Here is a 23,821-nt window from a genome sequence, read left to right as displayed (position 1 = left end):
CTTAGAAGAAAAAATATTCAGTTTGCTGTTATTGCTGTCAATCAATTTTCTCACACACATTATAAATGTAAGTGATGTGTACCATATGTTTGTCTAGTTTAATTTTCAGCACAGTTCAAAGTGAGGATGAGATCTAGTAGATGTCAATTTCATGGTTTTAAAAATGCAATGTGCAAGCTATGCCAAAATTTTTTATAAAACAAACCTCTTCCATTTAGAAGTAAAATGGAACCACTTACAAAATGGTTTAAATAGAATCTTTTTACCTCATCTACTTCTACCCATTCTTCATCCCATCCAGATCCTTCTTTGTGTGGTAACTGTGGTTCCACTTCAGTTTCTGTTTGTAACTGCAGTTGTTGCCTGAGCTGCTGAAGTTCTTCCTCTTTTAACTGAATATATTAAACTATTATTATGATACATGCTACAAAATTTAAAAATGACTCTAAACAATGACTGATTTAATGTTGTATTATTTTATGCAAATTTTTCCATTATTAAAATTAAAGTTTTCTTAGCCATAATGATACCACATTTTCATACTTATATTATAATAGGCTGTATATATGTCTATAAAATATTGTCCTTATTTCTTTTCTAGAAATCATCAGTCTCAAGGTGCTTGATCTCCTTTACTAGTTATCCATATCATGTCATAAATTTTCTTATTATATTAATAATGTTATTATGAAATCTTACCAATTACGCTACTTGTACAACAGAAAAAGTTAAAATATTAATTTGTTTTTGATTTGCATAACAAAAAACTGGTTAACTAATAAGCTGTGATAAGTTATCTTGAAGAAAAAAAAAGTGTTGATCTTTTTATACACTGCTGGCTTTAACCTTGTGTATGTATTCTGGGGTGTGTGTGTGTGTGTGTGTATTTAAGTAGAAAAATGCAAAGGTGATAAAATTAAATAAATTAGACTTTTAGAGAAAAAAAAATCACCTTTAAAAACTATGGTAATAATTTATTAACTTGGCGATGTTATGAAGAAATGCTTTTTTTCACGCAAGAAACAAGCCTGTCAGTTAATTACAGGAACGGTAACCAACAGGCTTCTCTCTGGCTTGAAAAGGAGTGTTTGCTCAAAATGCCACCAAGTTAATAAATTATCATCATAGTTTTTTTTGTTGCTAATTTTGTGTTATGTTCATATTTTTGGCTGTATATATCAAATTACACTGCAGTATTTTTAATGCACTTTCCAAATACCAAGTTTGTTTGGTTAAAATGTTTATAGTTAAAGCCATAACAATTTAATTAAACCTTTCATTTCAGTTAGTCATAACAGAATATTGCCATTTCACTTACTACTAGAAAATTATATATACTTGTGTAAATTTTTTTATTTCAGACATACACTTTATGATATACACATATATCTGTCTCTAAAATCAACAGAACCATCACAAATTTCAAAGCAAAGCAGATGGATTTCTATACATGTTAAATCTCTCAACAAGAGCTCGGTGAATATGACCAATCACGTGACCTCTTTCTGCTTGTTTCAAGTCTTTATAGATTTAATACGTCTAACTTTAAATATAGTGTGTGTGTGTGTGTATATCTTCACAAAATTTGGTAGTCTTTCAGTTAACATTATAAGTCTTTCACACACAAAAAATCATATTTTTAGTAAACTAAAATAAAAATTTGTCCATGAATATGTTATTTGTTTTGAATAGTCCCTGTGCAAAGTGATTTTGATGTTAACATTGAAAATACTTTTCTTCATCAAAAAATCTCAAATTTCCTTTGTGTAATCCCTAAAACCTCCTAATTACATTTTAAATGTTTGTTTTCAGTAAAACTTTTTATTTTATCTGTTATTTTCTCTACCCTATCTGTAAACTGGGTCAGTCAATTTAACAGACCTCGTAACAAAAAAAAAGTAATAAGAACCTTCATTTATTTATCCTAAGTAGCTTTAAGCTTGTAACAGTATACATCTATTTATAATTAAATTTTATTTCTTTATTGCCCTTTGAATTGTGTCTAACTACTATCCGTGCCATTATAAATCACTTGGGGGAATGTGCAGCTCATGTTAGGCTATTGAATTACATTACCCAGGAGCTACAATGAGTTGCTTGCATGCATGCCTCATGAAATATTTTTTATTATATTATTATTATTATTTATTTTACCTAATTTCATTTTAACTAACCTAAAAAGATCCCTATTTTTACATTTTAGTTACTTTTATAATAATAAATAAAGAATTAACTTGAAAAACAAAAAATAAATTGCTTACCTAATCTTCTTTTTTTCTTGCTGTCGATTGTCGATGAAACTTAACCCTAGTTTTTTTTATACTAATGGTAGTAATGCACTAAATAATTTTCATTTAATTAAATAATGTACCAAAAAACATAGACTAATAATATGCAAAAGTAGACAATTTCCCCTAACTCTCAAATTTTTCTGGCTTTCTAACTATGCAACAAGTACCATTACAAATTCATCCAAGCTAGTCGTTAACTTTCCCATGGGAATCAAGTTTGCACTCTGGGTGAAATTGACGCTTATCTGTTTAGAAAAGAACATTATACAATACCTCAGTTGATAGATGAAAACCTTGACTTTCTATTGATTATAGGTAATATATAATTAAACTTAAGATAAAACTATTAACAAAGCCTGAAGTAGGGGCATGATTTTCTATTTTATAGCTCTGTAACCAAACAAAATTGAAGTCTATAAAAATTATGGTTTGTCTGAGCAATGAAGATATCAGAGGGAGCAATTTACGTTTAATTCGTACACTTTGAAGGGGTGGTGGATAAAACAGAGAAGAGAAGATGCCTAGAGAAAATGTGTTACATGTGTAACACAAGTGGTAGTTCATGATTTTTTAAAATATTTCCTTATAGAGTCAAGAACTTAAAACTTATATATTATTAAAATATGGATTATTAGGTAAGCATTTATGCCATATTAATTTGTATAACATGAACAAAAAGTAGTTTAATAAAATTGTGAATGTAAGACACTAAAACCTTGTGTCATGTGCAGTAAAAGATGTCCAATTATTCAAGTTTTATATTATAGATAAAGTGCATTTACATATCAAAATAATAATGATCCAAACTGTATTTAAATAATGATTTGTGCTCATCAGATGTAGTTGATGGTCTGATTGTGGATCTTTGAGATGTATTGTTGTTACTTTAATATACATTTTGTAATATCTTGGTTTTTTACAGTGCCTGCAATTGAGAATAACATGACAAAGAGAACTTTACTCTCTTCCAACGAAAAAGCCAGCACTTTTCTTCAAAGTGAGAGCTGCTTGTCATCATCCAATAAAATTGATGGATGTCACACATCGGACAGCAACAAAGATGGTCCAAAAGTACCATTTTTTATAATCAGGTAGTTCTCTTAAACATAAATTTGATAGTCCTCTTAAATGTTTACTTTTAAGCTGCCATATTTATATTATTGATTTGTAACTTTGTAATTCCTATAAAGAAAGTAAGATACTCCATTTTTCATACAGATGTTTATTGATTAGTGATCAAAGTCAGGGTGTATTTATTATTACTATGAATAAATGATGAAACTTGAAACTTGCTAATTTGATCTATTCTAACATGCTATAATATTTTTAAAATGAGAAACTACCACTGCTGCAACTGGTGTTTTTTATGTGTATACACATTACTTACCTGTTCTAATTTCTTTGATAGGTATCTGAAGAAAAGTAGCAATAACTCTACTTTTAATTCTATATTTTTGTTTATTTTCTTACTTGACATAAGGCAAGTCAAATTAGGTTAAAGTGTTAGCCCAGTTTTTGGCTGTTTTTCTTGAATTTTAAACATTTCAGTGGGGTAAGACTAGTTTTTTGGGAACACTATTCTTCAAAAGACCTGAATGATTGTAGTCTCATTCTTGTACCACCATTTTATGACATTAGCCACAGTTTCCTCCCTTTTGAGTATTTTACTAGTGTTATATATAAAACTATGACAAATTTTTATGAATGAATACTTCCAATACAAAACAGTATAATGACAAAAGTATATGAAGGTGCCATCATACAGATTTCATTTGAGATTGGAATACTTAATTTATAATATTGTAAATAAAATATAATAAGTACAAAGTTTATGCAATATTTATTCTTCACTGTTTTTGTCAGTAATTAGAGATTTGTATTTTTACAATTAATTACTAAACATTAATTTAAAAGATCATACATATTACCAAGGTATTATATTTTCTTTCCTATTTTTCTATGTTTTTGAAATTTTCATTGCTTTTAGTACCAGGGAAAGAATAATATATACACGTATCTTTATGTATATATACATTTCACAATGCTTGGCAGCCTAACACCAGATACACATTGGAAGTGATATATGGATTGAGAAAAGAAGGTGGAGTTTCATTCAAAAGCATCAGAAGGATTCTCTGTTTGTTAAAGATTTGGCTATAGCAGTCTGAGGATCACAGAAGTTCAAAGACTTATCCCACTATGGCAGTTTATAGAAAAATTTGACCCCTCAAAAATACAAAACTCTAAAAGATATTGCTTCTTCTTTATTGCTATATAAATACAGGTAACTTAATGTCACTCTTTGTGTATATGGAGAACTGGCCTCAAGATGTTTGAGGACAGGGAGATATATTGCTGAAAAATATTTTGGATTTAAACAAAGCAATGAAAAAATAAGTGAAAAAACAGAAGAACAAGGCTGAATTTTGACAACAAATTATGTAGCTATACTATGATTATTGTATCTGTGAAGGTGATGGCTTGACTCAAGTGGTTGTGTAAACTGGTATCAGGAAGCCACATCATCCAGTAAGGAGATGGCTTATCTCCAGTGTTGTTGTGTAAATGAAATCAGGAGGCCATGTCACATCTACAATAGCAGAACACCACTGCCCTACTCTCAATTATATGGTTCTAATATTTTCCTTGTGGAATGCATACATGAGGGTGCCTCCATGGTTAACGCCTCCAGTGGCTTGGAACTGGAAGTGGTAAGGACTCTCATACTCCAATCGTGGGGGTGACAATGCAGTGGAGAGCCAAGAGGAATGTCATTACTGGAGACAATGCAAAGGGTGACCACGAAACCTTATTTTGAAAAGCAAACCATACTGAGTTATTCACTCGAGGCATGGCAGGGATGGGCAGCATTCCCCTTCTACTTTAGCCATGTAGTCCATGGGTGGTATGGTCCAGAATGGGCATTTTTTATGAAGCAAATTATCACAAGGTAATTAAACATCAAGTGATCTTGTGGAACATCCCATTTCAATGGAGAGCTTACAAAGCCAAGGATGAGAGAGCGCAAGTCAACATGGTTGACAGTGCAGATTTGAAGAATACCTGGTCATCACCACTTGCCACAGAGTGGGATCCATGTGAGAAAAAGGGAGACAAAGGCCCCTAAAAAAAAGGAAATGAAGAAAACTTACCTGTTAACGTCACATTGAAGTCTGTAGAACAGCCATAGGTGGTTGACGAAACCCCAATGCAGAGGAAAGCACAATACAATGATGACAGTGGGAGTGGTCCACATGCCAGATTGTAGAATCTCCTCCATCGGACAACAAAGACGAGAAGCGAGGGAAAAGGTGAAATGTCTGATCTGATGGGTGGAAACATGAAACAATGTATGGGAGGAAGAAGGCAGGGAAGATTATGTCAAATTAACTAATTTCTGAACCCAATTCTTAAGGGTAGTAGAAGAAAGATCATGAAATGAGGAGGAGTGCCAGGGGTTGGTTGCGTGTACCCCAAAAAGTAGTAGCATATTCTATATAACAACAGAAGTCTATCTGGATTTGTTCTAAGGTAAAGATAGGATATAGAAGGATGGTAAGTAGGAAAAAGGATGACAACCCTCCAGAGCTGCCAAGGTCATAGGGAGAAAGGAATGATCAGGATAAAGGAGAAACTTCAATGGCAAACAAATCAGACCATCAATGTCCACAGGCCAAGAGAAGAAGGAAATATGGTTTAAAGGTCAGATGAAACAAGGAGCATGAGGAAGGTAGTTCAAATGGAGGTAAAGTGAAGATATGGAGGACCACATTAATGTCCCAATCTGAAAGGGCAGGAAACCTTGGAGGCCTCTGAATCTGGAAAGCAAGAAGACTGAAGACCCACAGTCAAAAAGGCAGATGAGAAATTCCATCACATGAGCCACAAGGCTTGTCAGCAGGAGATGCCATATTAGCAGACCAACAACAGAAGACTTTCCACTTATGCTGGTATACTTCCATATAAGATAGTTGTAAGAAACTAGCTAACAAGGAGGTGACTCGACATGTGAAACCGTAACATTTTAGCAGGGACTGGACAAAAGCCAGGTGTGAAGATGCAGGACAGGAAGATTTGGATGTAGAATGTGGGATCTAGGTTGATGAAGAAGGAGAAAGTGGAAGAGGAACAGACATGGTAACCTTGGAAATCAAGGTTGCATTGGACAATAGGGTGCAATCAGGAAGAATCGACAAGAATTGAGTAGTCAAGAGAAATTAGCTGATGAAGCAATCAGACTGGAGGGTACACATAAAGGTATTTATGTAACCAATCCTGACTGAAGGCATCAACCACCAAAGCCTGTGGATGTGGTACAGGTGACCAAATGAGAGGGAACTTGGTATGGAGGTCCTTAGCAAAAGCATCCAATTGGGGAGAACCCCATCGATGGCAAAGGTCCCTGAAAATGAGAGGATCTAATTCCCCCTCGGTTGGATAGGTCTTGTCTGGGTGCAAAGGATGATCTGTGACTAGATTGAAAGCACCTGGCACATGACATGTGATAAGACATATGTGATGTGCATGGGCCCAGTATAATAGATCCAATGTCCAAAAACATAGAGCTCTGGACTGGGTGTCCCCTTGGTGGTTGATATATGCCACCACCATAGAAGTGGCTGAATGAACCATCACCAATAATGATGGGCGAGAAGAAGGAAGTGATGAAATGCCCAAAGTATTGCTAGTAGTTCGAGAAGGAATCCTTCTGACACAACCCGTATCCTCCATTTATTATTGACAAAGGGACACCAGTGAGGAAGAAACTCCAAAAGTCGAGCTCCCAATGGTTCCAAACTCACAAGGCAGTCACCAGTACTGGTGGTAACGGATGTTATGTTGTTGAGGAAAATGATAAAAAGAAGTACCCTGATTAGAAGGAATGGATAAGGGTTGGGAAGATGAAGGATGGGAAATGGGAATAGATGGCAAATGAAGCTCTGATCAAGACAAACAGGCTATAAAGGTCATGACGGTGGATTGCTGGTGGACTGATATCACCCGAGGCTCGATGGTTTCTGGGACTGTATCAAAGACATAATGTCTCAGAAAAGGTGCATGATGCAAGTCCCTGAGATAAGTTGAAGGTAAATTGACCAAAGCCAATACTGCATCCCTACCTATAAGGTCTCAACAACAAAGAAACCATGTATGTAACACCTGAGCCAAGGATCAAATGCAGGCTAATGTGGATGACAAAAGGTGAAAGGTATCCTCAGAAAACTCCTCAGGATTTCTGTGGAGAGCCTTCGATAGAAGATGTATGGAAGAATGATATCATAAAAGGACAGTTAGGTTAAGACAAAGTTAAGAATATCGGGCATGGGTAAGACTAACATTAGATTCGAGAGCCTGCCCCAAATAGGTCAAAATGAACTCAATAAATTCTGACCCAAAAACGGAAAGTCCGCATGATAGTAAGAAAGGAAGTACTGATCAGAAGTCCTCAGGAAAGAGTCTGCTCCAAATAGGTCACAATGAACCCAACAAATTCTGATCCAAAAATGGAAAGTCCGCATGATAGTAAGAAAGGGAGTACTGATCAGAAGTCCTCAGAAGGTGCAGCATGCTGATCACTTACTTGTGAGACAAATTTATCAGCATGTACCCAAATATCTGGGGAGGGACGAAATACCAAAAATTGAGAAGATGTCTCATGTAACAAGGAAGGTTGAGGTGAATAAGAGATAGGGGAAAAAATCAAAACATCACAAACCTGAGAGTATAAATCTGTGAAGACTGAATCCTGTGGATCCTCAGGTTGAAATTGGGAAGGAATAGCAAACTCTGGAAGTGGTACAAAGATTATCAAAATTCTCGTCATTCTGTACAATTTCAGCTGACTCAGAAGGAGCCTGGGCAATGTCGGGGACAAAGGTTGACCCATGTAGCATTCAATTTCCCGACATATTAAAGCAGAGAGATCCACCATTGGGTCACCTGCACCTAAGGCCTGAGAAAAACACTGATCGAAGTGGTAACATGAACTTCAGAATTCATAACTCAAGAAAATGTTCACAAATTGTTGAGTGCAGAATTACAGCGACAAGAATGAACTGGTATAAAGTAAAATAAAAAATAAACTCAAAAAGGAACCACTTCGTGTAAATAAAAACAACTGATTGTCACATTGGAAGCACCAAGCACACAGAAGAAGACATCTGAACTCAAACACTGCTAAACGAGAAGTGAAGGTTCGGTAAAGGAGTGTAGAGGGAGTCACATGCATCACGTGAGCATGTCATGCTACTATTAGTTAAGAGATGACGCATGATGATTTGCATGAGACATGTTGGAGTATAGTTATTCCAACAAAGGGTGGAAGGCAAGGCTAGTTTGCATATAGAGGGCAGCGCTTAATGAGAATAGGTAATTTTATGAGAGGGGTAAGTACTGTATCAGAATTAGTGTAGTTGGTGCTTCAGTTGCTCACTATGGAGACAAAGCTTGCTGATATGACAGACAAATTTTAGACTCATTTTGGATACTGTAGAAGATAATGCTAACTCTGACTGGATAAAAGTAAAATGATGTAGTCATGTTTATTACATAAAACATGAACATCAGAAAGACTCACTGGATAAAATAAAGGGCAAATGCATGTCATTTTGCATTTGACAGGACAAAATGGCAGCCATTCTACCAAGTCTGCAATGAACTGTTTTCAAGAGGACATAAACTAAAAAGAACATTCCCACACTCACAGGATAACACTAAATATGTAGTTGATTTTAAATCTCAAAAACTCAGTCATAATATTCCAATCCATGTTATTATTTGCACAATTGTACAATAAAAATCATACACAGATATGGAAAGTAAATCTAGATAAAATTGTTTTTTTATGAGTAAATGTAATATAATAATAAGTAACTTAATATAGTAAGTGCTTTCTGGAACATGACTGAGAATTATGTTGTAAAAGTATTATAAAAAATATTAATTTACCTGTAAAAGTTCATGATAATGTTCATGGACCTCTTCAATGGCTGAAATTTTTTCATTGAGCTCTTCCTCTAATGTTGCCATCTCTTGTCGATGTTCCCAAGACACTTTGTCTTCTTGGTGCTGCCCTTTTTCTTTAACATACATATAAGAAATGCATTTTAATATATTTCACGTGAAAGAGTGAGATGCATGTAAATTTTACGACAAATATTTTAATATAACATTGAGTTCTACAGGATCAGTTTATTTTCCATGGTTGAAGAATTTTTACAAACACTAACAGATATTGAAATACATACCAGTTACTGATAAAAATGTATTTGCTGGTACCATTATATGTTTCTGTGTCATGACCTCCTGATGTATCAGAGTTACCAACATTTCATATTACCTTACATTATGATTTCACTACAGTTCAAGTTATAGTAGTGAAAATACAATATACAGGGATAGAGAAAAACTTTATATATGCATTTGGAGGCTGTAGAGGTTATGCAAATAGCAGTTGAAAACTATGCAATGGACAAAAGTACTTTTATTCTTCAAATGAACATCACTTTGTATACTTGACTTGTGTGTCCAGTCAGACTGAAGTTGGTATTTCACATACATATCTTTAGTATACAAACACAAGTAATACATCTAATGTTTTATGTAAAACTGAAACAGGCTTGTACTTGCTTAAAAGATTGGCACATTTTGTGAATATACACTTCATCAGTTTGGAATTATAGTTAATATTATTTTTCCAATATGAAGTCAATCCAATGGACCAACCCCGTGCAAATTCAGTTAATAACTTTGTTAATAAGATCATAGGAGAGTTTAAAAGAGATAACTATCATAGAAAGGCACTGTCTTTTATCCAATACACACATTATTTTGTGTGTATTTGTGAGTATGAATAAAGGTTATGTGAATTGTAACATTGTGTTCAGCGTCTCTTTCCTTCTAAACTCAAAGAATTCAAATTCACTCTGTGATAAACTTCCTGATCAAATCTCCTGTTCTTCTGTGAACCTATCTTGTCATTCTTGGGGGAAACCAGTTTTATCTGATAGTACCACAGAATAGATAGGAAGAAAAAAATTTTGGTGCTGTGAACACAGAACATATTATTGTGGAGTTTTCTTTTTCTTTTGAAGTGTGTATTGCCCTTACTCCTACTGAAATGTTACAAAGTTTAAAAATACTTTTTTCTGATAGGAATGGAATATTCTGCAAGCAGAAATATTTGGTATTGAGAAGAAGAGTTGGTCACTGAAGGGAGATTGTGGTTCAAGAGAGTTATTGGGTCCAAATAAAATTCCTTCTGAACAATGTACATTTGAAAATGTTGCAAAGGTACATGACTTCTTTCTTGATGCTGGAAAGCTGACAGAATATGATGCACCCCAATTGGTTAACTGAGTTCTTCCCCTGAGGATCACGTTTAGTGTGAGGGAAGCGGGGATGATTGAGGGAGGGAAAGACTGGATGTGTCATTGGTGAACAAAATTTGTAAACAGGAGTTGTTTCACTGGCATGTGAAATAGCAGGTACCAAATGGTGAACCGTATAGCAGTTGTGAATTTCTCCAAGACCGAAGGTATCATGTCAGGATGATCATGAATCACAAAGAAGCCTGGGGCTGTGTAAAACTGATGGATAAGTTGCCACAACTCATAATTTTGCCACCCAGGACCAGGAACCAATTACTGATCCAAGGGTTAGAACAATTGAGTATGCTTACTATATTGTACCCTGATGTTTAGGACATCTCAGCCTGATTTTGGTTTACAGTCTGGAAGAAAGAGATTTATACCACTCCCACAACCCTCTGTGAGCAAAGCTAAGCAAGTTTCTATTCTGACATTTAAGGATACAGAAATGAAAAGTATAGAACACTTTCTTAATCATATGAAACAGATCACTGTTTGGAATGAATGGATTCCGGGAAAGGCAGAGAAATGCTTGATGCTGAATCATATGATTCAGTGCTTGATTTGGTTAAGTGTCTGAATAAGGAGAAAAAAAGCTAAGAATACTTATCTGGCTGTGCACAATAAGTTAGATGGGAAAATACCAGAGTTAAAGTCAAGAGTCTGTTCCAATAGTTCATTGAGCTGCTCCTGATTGACAAATGGGATTGACTCTTTCCACATGGTCATTGTGACCGACCATGTAACCACAAAGTAATCATCAGTTTCCATTCTATAATTTTAATACATTTTATCTTCACAAAATTTGACAAGCTTTTAGTAAACATTACAAGTCTTTTGTACACAAAAAATCAGAATTTTTAATAGCTTTTTTTACAAAAGAGAATATATGGAGTCAAAGTGCTGACTGCTCCAAATGCAAAGTGATTTCCATGTTAAGCTTAAAAATACTTTTCTTCATATGAAAATTTTCAAATTTCAATTGCATACCACCTTTAAGACCACCTAAATAAATATCAAATGTTTTGTTTCAGTAAAACTTTATACTTTCTGTGTTATTTTCTCAACCCTGATTCTGTTTGGACTCGGTCAATTTGACCAATCTTGGAACCACCATGATACAACATGAAATAAATTTAAATTACCCTTTTTTCTTTCTAGATTGTAAGAGGAACCTACATTTGTTCATCCTAAATAGCTTAAGATCTGTAACAGTCTACATCTGTTTATACTTAATGTTATTGCCATTTGAACTATCTCCAACTAAAAATCCCACCACACAAGTTATAACTCATTCAGCAAATGTGTAGCTCACATTATAGTATTGAATGACGCAATGCACGAGCTGCTTGTAAGCATACCTCATGAAAGTTTATTATTATTGTTTTTTCTTATCCTACTAATTCAACCTAAAAGTTTATAAATTTTACACATTAGTTATTTTGATGCCAATAAATAAAATGTATACATGGAAAAATAAGAAATATAGTACTTAGGTTTGACTCTTTTTTTTTTTTTCTTTTGCTGTCAGTTACTGATTAAATTTAAGGCTAATTTTTTAATACAACGGTGGCACTAGTACACTAAATAATTTACAAATAATGCAATTAAGAACACAGAATCTCTTCTCACACTAGCTGATTACCACACTTGCAAATGTGAAGCTAAACTCAATGTGGCAAATCTAAATCACCTTTAATTTATTACAAAAATGAATTGAAATTCATTATTACCTTTTAAAGTAATCTTGACAACAAAGAAGCCACCACTGTACACCACATCAAAGCACACAGCACAATCAATAAGACACTTTATCGAATGAAAATTTTAGATTTGTGACAGTTTTCTTGACAGAATATTTATGGAATCTCTTTTGATTCAATCCAGACACCCTTCCATTAACAAGTACAATGCCTGGCTCCCTATACTTTTTTTTTCTTTTTTAACTATTAACATTATGATCAGCGACTCTAACCCACTTAACAATATTTTTAGCACACCTCACGTGTATTGTTCCCTTATGTTGTTGTAGTTCTATTTTATTTTTGGTTACTCTAATATAAAATCACTTGGGTATCTGTGACATTCATTGGCCCTTGAAAAAAGCATAAGCTGAAATGTCAGGGTGAATAAATTAACTTTTATCTGAAGTTATTTGACATCTTCACTGTGAATAGAAATTCACCCACACAAATAAATATATAATATTAAGACCACCCAATGAACTGTCAATACATTTTAATATTTTTGTGGTTTAATTTCCTGTTTTTCTTTACTGTATGTTTATACTGCATTGCCAGTGTAAAATAGTCATCCCACACATGACTAAGGTTATCTGTTTTTTATGCAAGAACTTTTTCTTGAGACATCAAAGGAGTAATTTTATCCAATTAGAGAGAGCCTTACTTAGGTCAAATTCGAGTTTGATAAAGATGGCGTCCCAAGTTCCACGAAAATGAAAGTCAAAAGAAATCAAATCAATATTATGTTCTTTTTTTCCCTGCCAGTCCCAGAAAATAACAATAATGATTCAGGCATGCAGAAATAGAAGTGTGGAACTGAATGAACCATCACAACAATTAGAGATAGAAATATAATGGAAAAGACACAAGAGAAGACATCAGATCTCTGGAAAAACTCCACTGATTGGCCAGAGTCCATTGAAGAGGACGAATAAGGGTCCGTCTGAGAGGAATAAAGAATTTGAAAGAAGCTAAAACTCCCTTAAGAGAAAGATTCTCTCAAGAAGGAAAAGAAATGGATGTGAGAGCTGTGGTAACCAGAACCTCCATGTATTTAAGTCATAAAGAAGAAGGCTAAGGCAATCTCAGAAATGAGATGAGAAAAAAACCCTAGTCAATACTGAGTTGGGGAGTTTGACCAGACAACCCAAATGAGACAGCTCCTGAAGGTGAAGCACTGTTGCAGCAACGGATGCCTCTGTTCATGGGTTCAGGAAGAGCCAGTCATCCATATAATAGTGGAAATACTGACCTAATGAATGCATCCTCTGTGCAAAATCCTTCAGGATCCAATTCGAAAAATATGAGCTGCCATAGCCAACCAAAAGGAAAGAGTCCTGAATTAAAAAATCCAATAACTATATACCAAATGGAGGAAGCAATGGGTGGTAAGACAAACTGGAATATTAAGAATGTTAAGCATTCACATCCTGGAAGAGGATATTCACCTCAGACTGAGAAAACCTTGCATCTTGAATCAAGGCATGATAAAAAATTGGTTTCTGGGAGATAGATGTATGAGAGGTCACCAATCCCCCATCTTCTTGGATATGATGAAAAGATGGGGGTAAAACAATGTTCATTTGCTGGAAAGAAGACACAACCATCTGTAGGTGGCAAAGACAGAAGGGATCTGAGGGGGTGGAAAAATTACAGGAGAATGAGAAAGATGAGGTTGGTAGAGGAGAATCATAGAAAGCCCTTTTGTGACCCAAAGGTGTTCTGGAAAAATATACAGATGTGCAAAATGAGAGAGTCGAGTTGCCAATAGGTGAGCTACAAACATGAGTCACCTATAAGAACCACAATAACCAGCCTTCCAAGATGAGGGCACTGAAAATTACTAAGATAGCAAAAAACAGAAGAGAGGGTGACCCTACAAGGCTCCAGTGGATGAGAAACCTTCATGGAGACCGAGACTAAGACAAGCAGAAGATAGCTGTTGATGAGTTGTCTCAATTGAAGTTTCCAATGTATAAGAAACTCTCTAAAACATTATCTGAAAGACAGGTACCAAATGGATAAGACTGAGGATGTCAAACTCCAGAAAATAAGTCATCTCAAAAGAACAAATCTGAAAACAAAGAAAACAGGTTATATGGGACACTACAGGTACGTGTGATTTTCCCCAGTAAAGTTGTCATGGTTGCAATGTAGAGCCTTAGAAAGATGTTATATGGAAAGATATAAAAAATAGAGAAAGTAAAAGACAAAGATAAGCAGATTGAGGGTGAAAGAGAGACAGAGTAGAAGCAGATCCCTAAGCTGGAAGAAGACTCAAGAAATTTCAACTCAAGAAAATATTTACCATACACCATATAAGATTCTTGAGGTATAGGAAGATATGTTAACTTGGTGTTGACACAAGACAATAAGGAATCAGCATGAACAAGACGATCTGCAGGGGAGAAGATGATGAAAATGATAATTAGCAAGGTAAATCAAGTATTAGCAAAAATAAATGTAGTTATGAAAAAGATTGTTGGGTTGTCAAAGTAACAAAGGATGAAATTAGGTTACGTGATCCTTTTCAGGGAGAGATGAACTAGATATAAAAGAAGTTGGTGGGAACAGCTGATCAAAATTTGAGGCAGGTTCAGCAAAGCAACAGAAGCAGGAAGTTGAGAATTCTGGATCAGAGATGAAGAAGATAAAATAGAACCAGCCTCCAGTCACCATTGAAACAGAAGATTACAACTCCTGTTGAGGAGTGTCTGGACCTGGACACATGATTTTATAGTCAATTTGATTCTTGAATACAAATCAATAAAATTAATTACAGAAAAGAAAACAAGTTGAATAAGTAACTGAAACTTAAAGTAATAAGTGCAACACAAAAAAAAAGGCCATAAATCTGAATAAAAGAGCACAACTGAACACTACAATGTTGAGGAAAAGAATGAATGAAAAGTGCTCAAGTAGAGTGTTAAGCATGAAGGATGTGTCATCATCCTACTACTTGATTGAAACCTTTATGGCAGTAGTGCAAGGTTTAGTTATTTATTCTGTGGAGAGGTGATTGGCAATTCTGAATTATGCTTTCCGTTTAAACATACATAGTTACTGTATATATTTAACATTAAAATTATATTTAAATCTATTCTTCATCAACACAAGACAGTGAAAAGCACAGAATTATTCACTAATGATACTCAGATATAAAAAATAATGTATCTAATCTGCTTTTGTAAAAGTAAATCAATATATTACAGCACTCACCAATAGTTTCTTTCAGTAATCCCTCATACTCAGCTTCTTTTGTCTCAATTTGTCCTGAAAAATCTTGAATCACCTGTTTTAATTTACTTTTTAACTCATTATCTTTTTCTGACAATTTTTGCTGGAATTCTTTTCTTATTTCATTGATCTCTAATGTTTGAGCATTGTCTAATTTATGAAAGATGGACATTTCCTCTTTTAATGTTTCCAACTCTGATTTGAGCTTTTTATTTTCTTCTTTCATATGCATCATATTTTCTTGTTCTTTAAATTCAAGTTTTTTGCCTCTTCTGCTTTTTTCTTTTTGTTGGTATTTTGTGAATTCCAATGTAGATCCATTTAACTCTACTTCCAAGGAAAGTCTGGTATTTTCCTCCTTCAGTAATCCCATTTGATGTTGTAGTAACTGAAGTTCAGACTCAGCTTTTTCTAGGTTTTGGGAGATTGTTGCCTGATTAGCTTCTGCAAGAATCAAGCTCTCATCTAACTGACTATTCCTTAGTTGAAGTTCATTTTCCATGTTGGACTTGAAAAATTAAGAGTAAATCACAAATAATAATTACTAAACAATGTAATACTGTTGAAGCTATGGTATCTATATACGTGTTTAATTAACAAGAAATATGTGTGCTATCTTTAACATATTAAAAAGCATCTACATATAAATGTCATAAACCTCCAAAACATTTTTTACAAGATAGGGAATTTCAATTTTTGATAAACAAAAAAATTGAATGTTTTTCATTTTAATACATTATTGATCATAGTGATGTATAAAATATTAATATAGCTAAAGAAGGAACACTTGCCCTTTTTTTAATGATTTTTCTCAGTACATTCTCCCCAATATAATAGTGAAATGTCCAACTATTATCTGTTCATTGATCATTATTGCTACTCAGATGAATTTTGAATGATTACATGTCAGACTGTAATTCAAGTAAAATAAATAAAAAATAAAGTAACCCCTCAAAGAAAATGTACCTCCTTTACTTCCAATACACACATGTATTCTTGCTCTAATTAACAGACCTGGTACCCAATTCAAAATTTGCAACATTTAGTCATTGTCAACAAATATGTATATAAACAATACACTTGCATTTGTCTGTCCAGAACTTGTCTTGCAAATTTCTCAATCAAATGCTACAAGTCTCATATCATTAGAAAGACCTTTGTACAAGGAGTCCAGATTGCATATTGGCTTTTTCATTCAGAATAACTTTACCTATTTTTTACTTAGTAAAACTTCTTAATGCAACAAGTATGCTATGTTGCTATCATTATGTGATGACTGGTTTCGCTTTCAACTTTAGTTTTTTATTTGCAAAGTATTTCACACAAACAACACTTAACCCATTTGTAGCTTCCTAAATGCAATTGCTATGGGCTTTCTTGACTTAGTTAGATCTAAAATACACATCCGCAGTTCATTCAAAACCATATACTTATCACTTTCAGACGTTTCTGCATATTCAGCTAAGTTTGCCTTCATTACAACTTTACATTTACTTTACTTTGCAATAATTTGGCTTCAGTTTGTTTCATAGACTGCTATAAACACCTTTTAGCTACTTTTTACTTTAGTACAGATTTTATTCTCTTTTTTGGAGTTTCTTTGTTTATACTCATAAAACCACGTCATACACTGAACACTCCTAACTGTTTCATACTGTGTACACTATTATAAATACTATTACTATACTTTATTGTTTACCTTACATGTAGTTTTATTAGTTACTTCTACATAAATTTGTTAGTCTGACTTTGTCAAATTTTTTCAAATAGACCAGGATTTATTGATTTAATACACAATGCCAAGAAAAAAGTGTAGCTTAAATACCATGTGTAAAAATGATAGAATAAGGAAAATTCAGTCAAAGAGAATGAAAACAAATACAAATGTTTTGCAGGTTGTGGTTAGTTACATATAAAAACACTACACAAGCAACTTTCTACTTAGGTTATCCTGAATAAATTCAAAATTTAATGTAAGGTGATAAATTGAAAAGCTAGAAAGAAGAAATAAAAATTAATGAAAAATAAAACAAAAATGACTTTCTTCATAACACACTTTTTTATAACATAAAACAACAACAAAAGGCACTTGTTGTATACAGAATAAAAGTATGCAAAAGTGTTATCTTTAAATCACATGTTAAACCAGAAAAAAACATTAAATGTTTGCTAACACGTCAATAATACTGAACAGTATAATTTGCAAATGAAAATTAAAAAGAATTTTCAAATTCTCAGTTCTGTGCATCTCTGGGGAGTACTTGTTTAAATAATGCACTCAACAGTTTTTTTGCCCATTCCAAAGAAGAGGTTCATAATTACTAAAAAAAACATCATTTTTGAGAACATAATTATTAATTAGACTAGTTTTATAATACAATGTCAAAGCTAGTAATGATTCCTTAGTATAATATAACAGACTTCAACTTTTTTGTAGTTGGAAAACAATTGGTAAAACAAAGTATTAAAAGAAATATATTAATGAATATCAATCAACTTGAGAGGGAGGGGTGGTCAAAGGGCTAGTGCTTTCGACAAGTAGTTAGAAAGCTGTTAGTTCAATGGTTGCTCATGACATGTTGTTGTATCTTTGGGCAAGACACTTTACTCTAATTGTTTCAGTCTACCCAGCTGTATAATGGGTACCAGTGGGTAGCTGGAGGTTAATTTGAAGATCGAATGAATGGAATGTGTCACTATTCTCATCAGTTTATGCCACTGAAATCAGAGAAAGGCATTAGCTATGATGTACCATGTCAACATGAGATACATTTAACTAGAAATTGAGTTGAAACTGTTTGGATATTTAAAATGGAACTTTCTGGTGAAATTCTAAAACTAAAGGTAATATTTTCATAACAGTGTCTCAAAACCTTTTTGTCATTTTCCCAACATAAAAATCTATAAAACTATATCAAATAATACAATGTTTTTAATTTGAAACTACAGATGCTATTTAATACATTCTTTCTAAGTTTCATATAATTTTGTTAAGTATTTCCACTGTGAAAAGGAAAAAAATCCATGATACCACGTTGATGTGGAAAGAGTAAATAAACTCACAGTTCAATTATTAAATTCAAGGCACTTGACATCTGATTAAATGGTGATTCCAGTTTTTTACGTACTTTAGCTGGTATTCATTGTTTGCTCAACCAATGTTCAAGAATTGAGCTGTTGTTATATTCTGAGTGTCAGTTTGAGCAGAGAGTAAAAGTGAAAATCAACAATGGTGAAAATTAATAGATTTTCAGATTAACTTTCAAAAACATTTTAAGAGCTGTATGATTTTTATATGTTTTTAGAAACCTATTTACATGGCTGATGTTAAACAGAATTTACTCAGGATGGTTTTAAACAATTTGTATGTTCTGCTTATTTAAGCTATAAAACATTTTCACAATAGATATATTTTTGGTTGATAGAATATAGTTTTGCAATACTAATATGTAAATATAAATAGAGAATCATGCAAAATCTAATTTTACTATTATTTACTATCTTAATGATGTTCCAGTGAATTGGTTCATCACAGTGCACGTAGGCATGAAAAATGAGTTCGTATTTTAGGATTTGGTGTAAAACTAATGACAGACCTTAGGAAGTTTGAGGGTATCTTTATACTCATACCTAAACAAAAACATTTCATGTGAAAATAATATATATATTTTTTTAAGTATACACTCATATTTACAATCTAACACCAAGTTTTAAACATTTTTTTATTTTTTCACCTTATAAAACTTTTGTCAAAATACAAAAATACAGTTTGAATACAGTTGAAGTTCATTTCTAGTATGTTATCTATTACTTGATAAAACATTGTAACTGTAATGTATACTATAATTATTTGACTGGTTCTTTTCCTGGTAAGATTATACAGTTTTCATTACATTTAAAAAAACAAACAAACATGAATGTGGTTTAAGATGCAAGAAAACATAAGCAGAGTAATATCACTAAATTAAAGTTTTTTTATTCGATGATATTTTCAGCAACTGCTCTTTGCTGTGCCTTGTTAACAAAAGTTTGACAAAAAGCAGCTGCTTAAAACATCAACCAATAAAACTATAACAAAGTGGAGATAATATCATTTGAATACAGGATTCTTCATAACAGTATTCATCATGGAGCAATAATTCTTGGTGAATATATCAATGAGACTATGGGAAATATAAACACATGATCAATGAAAATGGTCAACAGAAGGCACTATACCTGCTCATTGTGGATATCATTTATGTCAACAATGACCTGCATTCTTGGGATAATGTAACAGACAGCTGAATGAAGCTGTTCAATCTTAAACATGGCTACTTGCTGTTTGATAGCACATGTTAAGTCTTTGAACAAAGTAATGCTCCATGATGTAAAACAGACTATAGTTATTTCCCATAGCCAAAATTGAAGTGGGAATCCAACAGAATGTGAATAGAAAATTGGACAGTTCACAATGAACTCTGCCTTGTGAGGATTATGAACTGGTGAAGAACAATTTTGAAGAATTTTGAGAATCTGTTAGAAAATATCATGTGTTCAAAGACACATGACAAAACTCAACTAAAAAAGGTGTGTGTATGCCTACAATAAAGTTAACAAGCCACTCACTTGTAACAAGTTTCAAAGCTAGAATTCTAGAATGAAGTAATAAATACATTCAAAAAACAATAAAATGAATAATGAAAATAAGATAAAAAAAAAAATAGTTGTTTTGAAGTGATAACTGTTTTTACATTGAAAGAGAAAATTTACGATACATTACACAAGAAGACCTGAAAATTAAAAATTAAATAACAGCATTTGAGATATTTGTCAAAAAACCTTGTAGGCCCACATAATCAGATCCAACCAATCTTGTGTCTTTCAAAGTTAACTGTTCATAACTGAAATCCATGCAGAAGTTTACCACTACTTTTTATAAATAATTTTAGCGTTTTTTGCAACAATTCAATCTCAATTTCTAATTATTGTAATTTAAACAAAGTTGTTAATTTATGAGTAACATAAATGAGTTATTAATCGAGCCTGATCAGTTATAAATAATTTACTGTGAGATGCATGTTACCACAAGATGATTTTGTGTTCTTTCATAAAATCATTTCATTTATATTGCTCTGTTATTAATAGAATATTTTTTCTAACCATTCATACAACTTAGCTGCTTTTAATATGTTCTTTAATTTAATGAATTTGATTTTTGTTTTATTAATTTAACTAGGGCTTAATATTTTACTTTTGTTCCTAGATTAAGTATGGGGGAGGGTGGGGGCCCAGAATGTACTTTATGCCAAGTACACATACTACATAAAGTGAAATAATTGTAAATTTGTAGCAGTTTAGGACTTAAAAATTAATTGGCCATTTCTTGTGGGGTGGGTGGGTTCAAGAATATTCCAGAAAAAAGAAAAGTGATTGGCTATGAATTATCTAAAACAGTATGGATATTTCTTTTAAGATACAAATTTATTTATAGTTGGTCTGGAAATGTATTTATTGATCAATCACTTGCTCAAATGAAGACTTCAGTAACTTTAATTGTATTTTAATGAAAAATCTGAAAAACTGAACAATGCCCAATCTACCAAATGAGATTTGGCATAACTTAAACTGCAACAAGCTGCAAGTCAATTTCAAAGAGTTTGATGAGTGCATATTTTGTAACCAAACTTGTGTCAACAATGCCATTGAAATTATGACATATTTGATAAAATATAAGAAATGACCATAAAAAAATATGAAATATCTATGTGGACTTTCAAAATGTCAAGTGACAGCAACAAGGATCATTAATTAACTAATGAGTTAAACACCTTATCCATGTAATGTTGCATTAGATATAGACTAAGTAGGAAAGTAGGCCTGTTTTATTTCAATCTTATAGGAAGTATATGATCTAATTTTGATAATGAAAATTTTATAAATTCTCCTTGCTTGTATATATATTTTGAGTAATCACATTAAGTAACTTGGAAGGAAGTACTTTACCAATGAATATTTCAAAAAGTTTTAGTTCTGAAGTGTGTTTAGATTGCAGAATAACTATTTGGCTCATTTCAATGGAAACTGGATTATGGTATTATCCTCTTCCTGTAGGCAGCACAAAAATCAAATCATGACATTTACCTACCTCAGATACTTGAAAAAATGGTGGCTATTCAAAATTTTATTTCAGTTACATCTAATTATATTGAAAATGGTGACACTAAATATTTATTTTCTGTTAACACTTTGTCAGTTTTTTACGTATGTATAGGCAGGATTCTTTACAGTGGGTGTTTGTGACTTGTTGGCCATAAATTTAAACAATAAACAAACAGCACCCAATCCACTTGTTTCAAAATAATATATTAAAACAAGCCAAACATATATACAAATGGTCATTACACAGTTAATCACCATAGTTCTTTCCAGAGCTTTAAATAATAGTATCTTTTCATCGAAGCCCACACAGGCTGGTTCATTTACTTTAGAACACAATTGACAAGACAAATTATTCTCCTCTGGTCTGTTATTACAATGCAATCAGTGGTAATTTCACTTTAAAAAAAGCATCACTATATGCTCTTTAGAGCTGAACTTACAAACACACAGTCAAGATCTATTTTACAATATCGCTCACTAGTATTTAACACTTGCATTTTACTTAAATTAAAACAGACTTCTTCCTACTATATTTAGACATATGCATGTAATTTTATACTGTTATATTATCTTAGTTTCTCTTGCCATTTTCACTAGTCTATGTATATCTATATTGTATATAAAGGTGCACATCCATTTAAAATGAGTGTAGGATTGAACGAGTGCAAAAAAAAGTTTATCAAATAACCACCAACAACTGATATACATATCTGTCTTTTTTTTTTTCTAGGAAAATTAATACAAAATTGTAGATAACCAGCAACTATTTCTACTTAATCATCTGGTATGATACTCATATGACACCAATGAATTCTGGTCAATTTCAACAATTCCCAAGACAGTTAGCTGTCAGATACTCTTAATGACAGATGCAATGTGAAATTCCTTGATGTAATGGCTCTAAAGAAATGGAAAGGAAGTGAAAGGTAGGTCAAATGCTGTGATTAAAGGTACATATCATTCAGCCTGACTGAAAAGAAATTTGAATCTCAGCTCTTTACAAGCAAAGAGGTATTTTTTTTGTACTCCCTTCTTGTTTCCATTTCTTTTAAGTTCATTCTTCATTGAGAAAAACAAGCTGGTGCAAAATCTTGTAAAGAAGAAGAAAAAGATAAGCAAGGTTGTTCATTGGGTATCTAGTGAAGTGCTGAGCCTTTGCAGCCAAGCTCATATATCAGAAATGCTCAAAAATGACAAAATATGCTGTTTGAGGTGATCCCAGCTTCAAAAAGATGAGGTAGCACTGTGAAGGCACTTTGTGACAAACACCTTTGTAAACAGCTGAAGTACTGGATGATGAAATATGTCAAGACTTCTGCTTTCATTCTGTCTAACAAGCAGTTTTTTATGTGTTGGATCCAAAGTAAAGAAATCAAGACACAGAGAAAGATGAACAACAGAAGCCATAGACATGATCACAAAGGTAGATAAGAATATTCATAAATTCAATATTTGTTTTTATTTGGTTTGCTATATATACAGAGCTGGACACACACTGTGTGAAGCAACTTGAAAATTTTCAAGGAAATTTTACAACTGCTTCAGAGTTTTATTAGTTGAAAATACATAGAATAAAACTTAAAGGTTTTTAGTATAAGCGAGTAGTCAAGGATATATAAAAAAGAGGCGACAGGGAGATGCCTGTGTTACGAAATAAGCTTGTGAGATGAGCTCGAGAATTAGTCATGTAAGGAGTGTTGCCTAGAAACAAGCAACAAGACACGTGTATTACAAAATAAGCTCAATAATAAGCTCGTGAAGTGAGTTTGGGAACCAGTAACCAAAGTCAGTGGCATAGTTAGTAAGAAACGTTGCCTAGAAACAAGATGAACATGCCAGTACTTATGACAAGTTGAAGAATTACTGACATCAGCCTCTTAGAACTAAGAAAGCAACAGAAAAGTTTGGTTTGGTGAATCATATCGGCACTTTGAGATGGTATTAGTTACAGCACATGGGTGTAGCAGTACAAGTGAATAGGCGGCCGGGTTTAACACCACTTATCTGTAACCAATTACTTGAGAGTTTTGGTTCTGGTTCT

The 23,821-nt window shown here is 33.1% G+C and overlaps 1 protein-coding gene across 1 annotated transcript in view; it reads right to left on the bottom strand.

Moving 5' to 3' along the window:
• LOC106478617 (golgin subfamily A member 4-like) overlaps positions 1-23,821 on the bottom strand; it is a 239,261-nt gene that overhangs the window by 60,408 nt on the left and 155,032 nt on the right. Inside the window, exons 16-18 of the mRNA XM_022382242.1 lie at positions 15,622-16,147; positions 9,240-9,370; positions 267-392 (exon numbers count right to left, since the gene is read on the bottom strand). Coding sequence (XP_022237950.1) covers positions 267-392; positions 9,240-9,370; positions 15,622-16,147 — 783 coding nt within the window. The remainder of the gene's footprint in view (positions 1-266; positions 393-9,239; positions 9,371-15,621; positions 16,148-23,821) is intronic.

Source organism: Limulus polyphemus, unplaced genomic scaffold (genome assembly GCF_000517525.1).
Source record: "Limulus polyphemus unplaced genomic scaffold, Limulus_polyphemus-2.1.2 Scaffold233, whole genome shotgun sequence".
NCBI classification, from domain to species: Eukaryota; Metazoa; Arthropoda; class Merostomata; order Xiphosura; family Limulidae; genus Limulus; species Limulus polyphemus.
The sequence above is the reverse complement of the archived record's forward strand: the minus strand, read 5'-3'. Positions and strand labels throughout refer to the sequence as shown.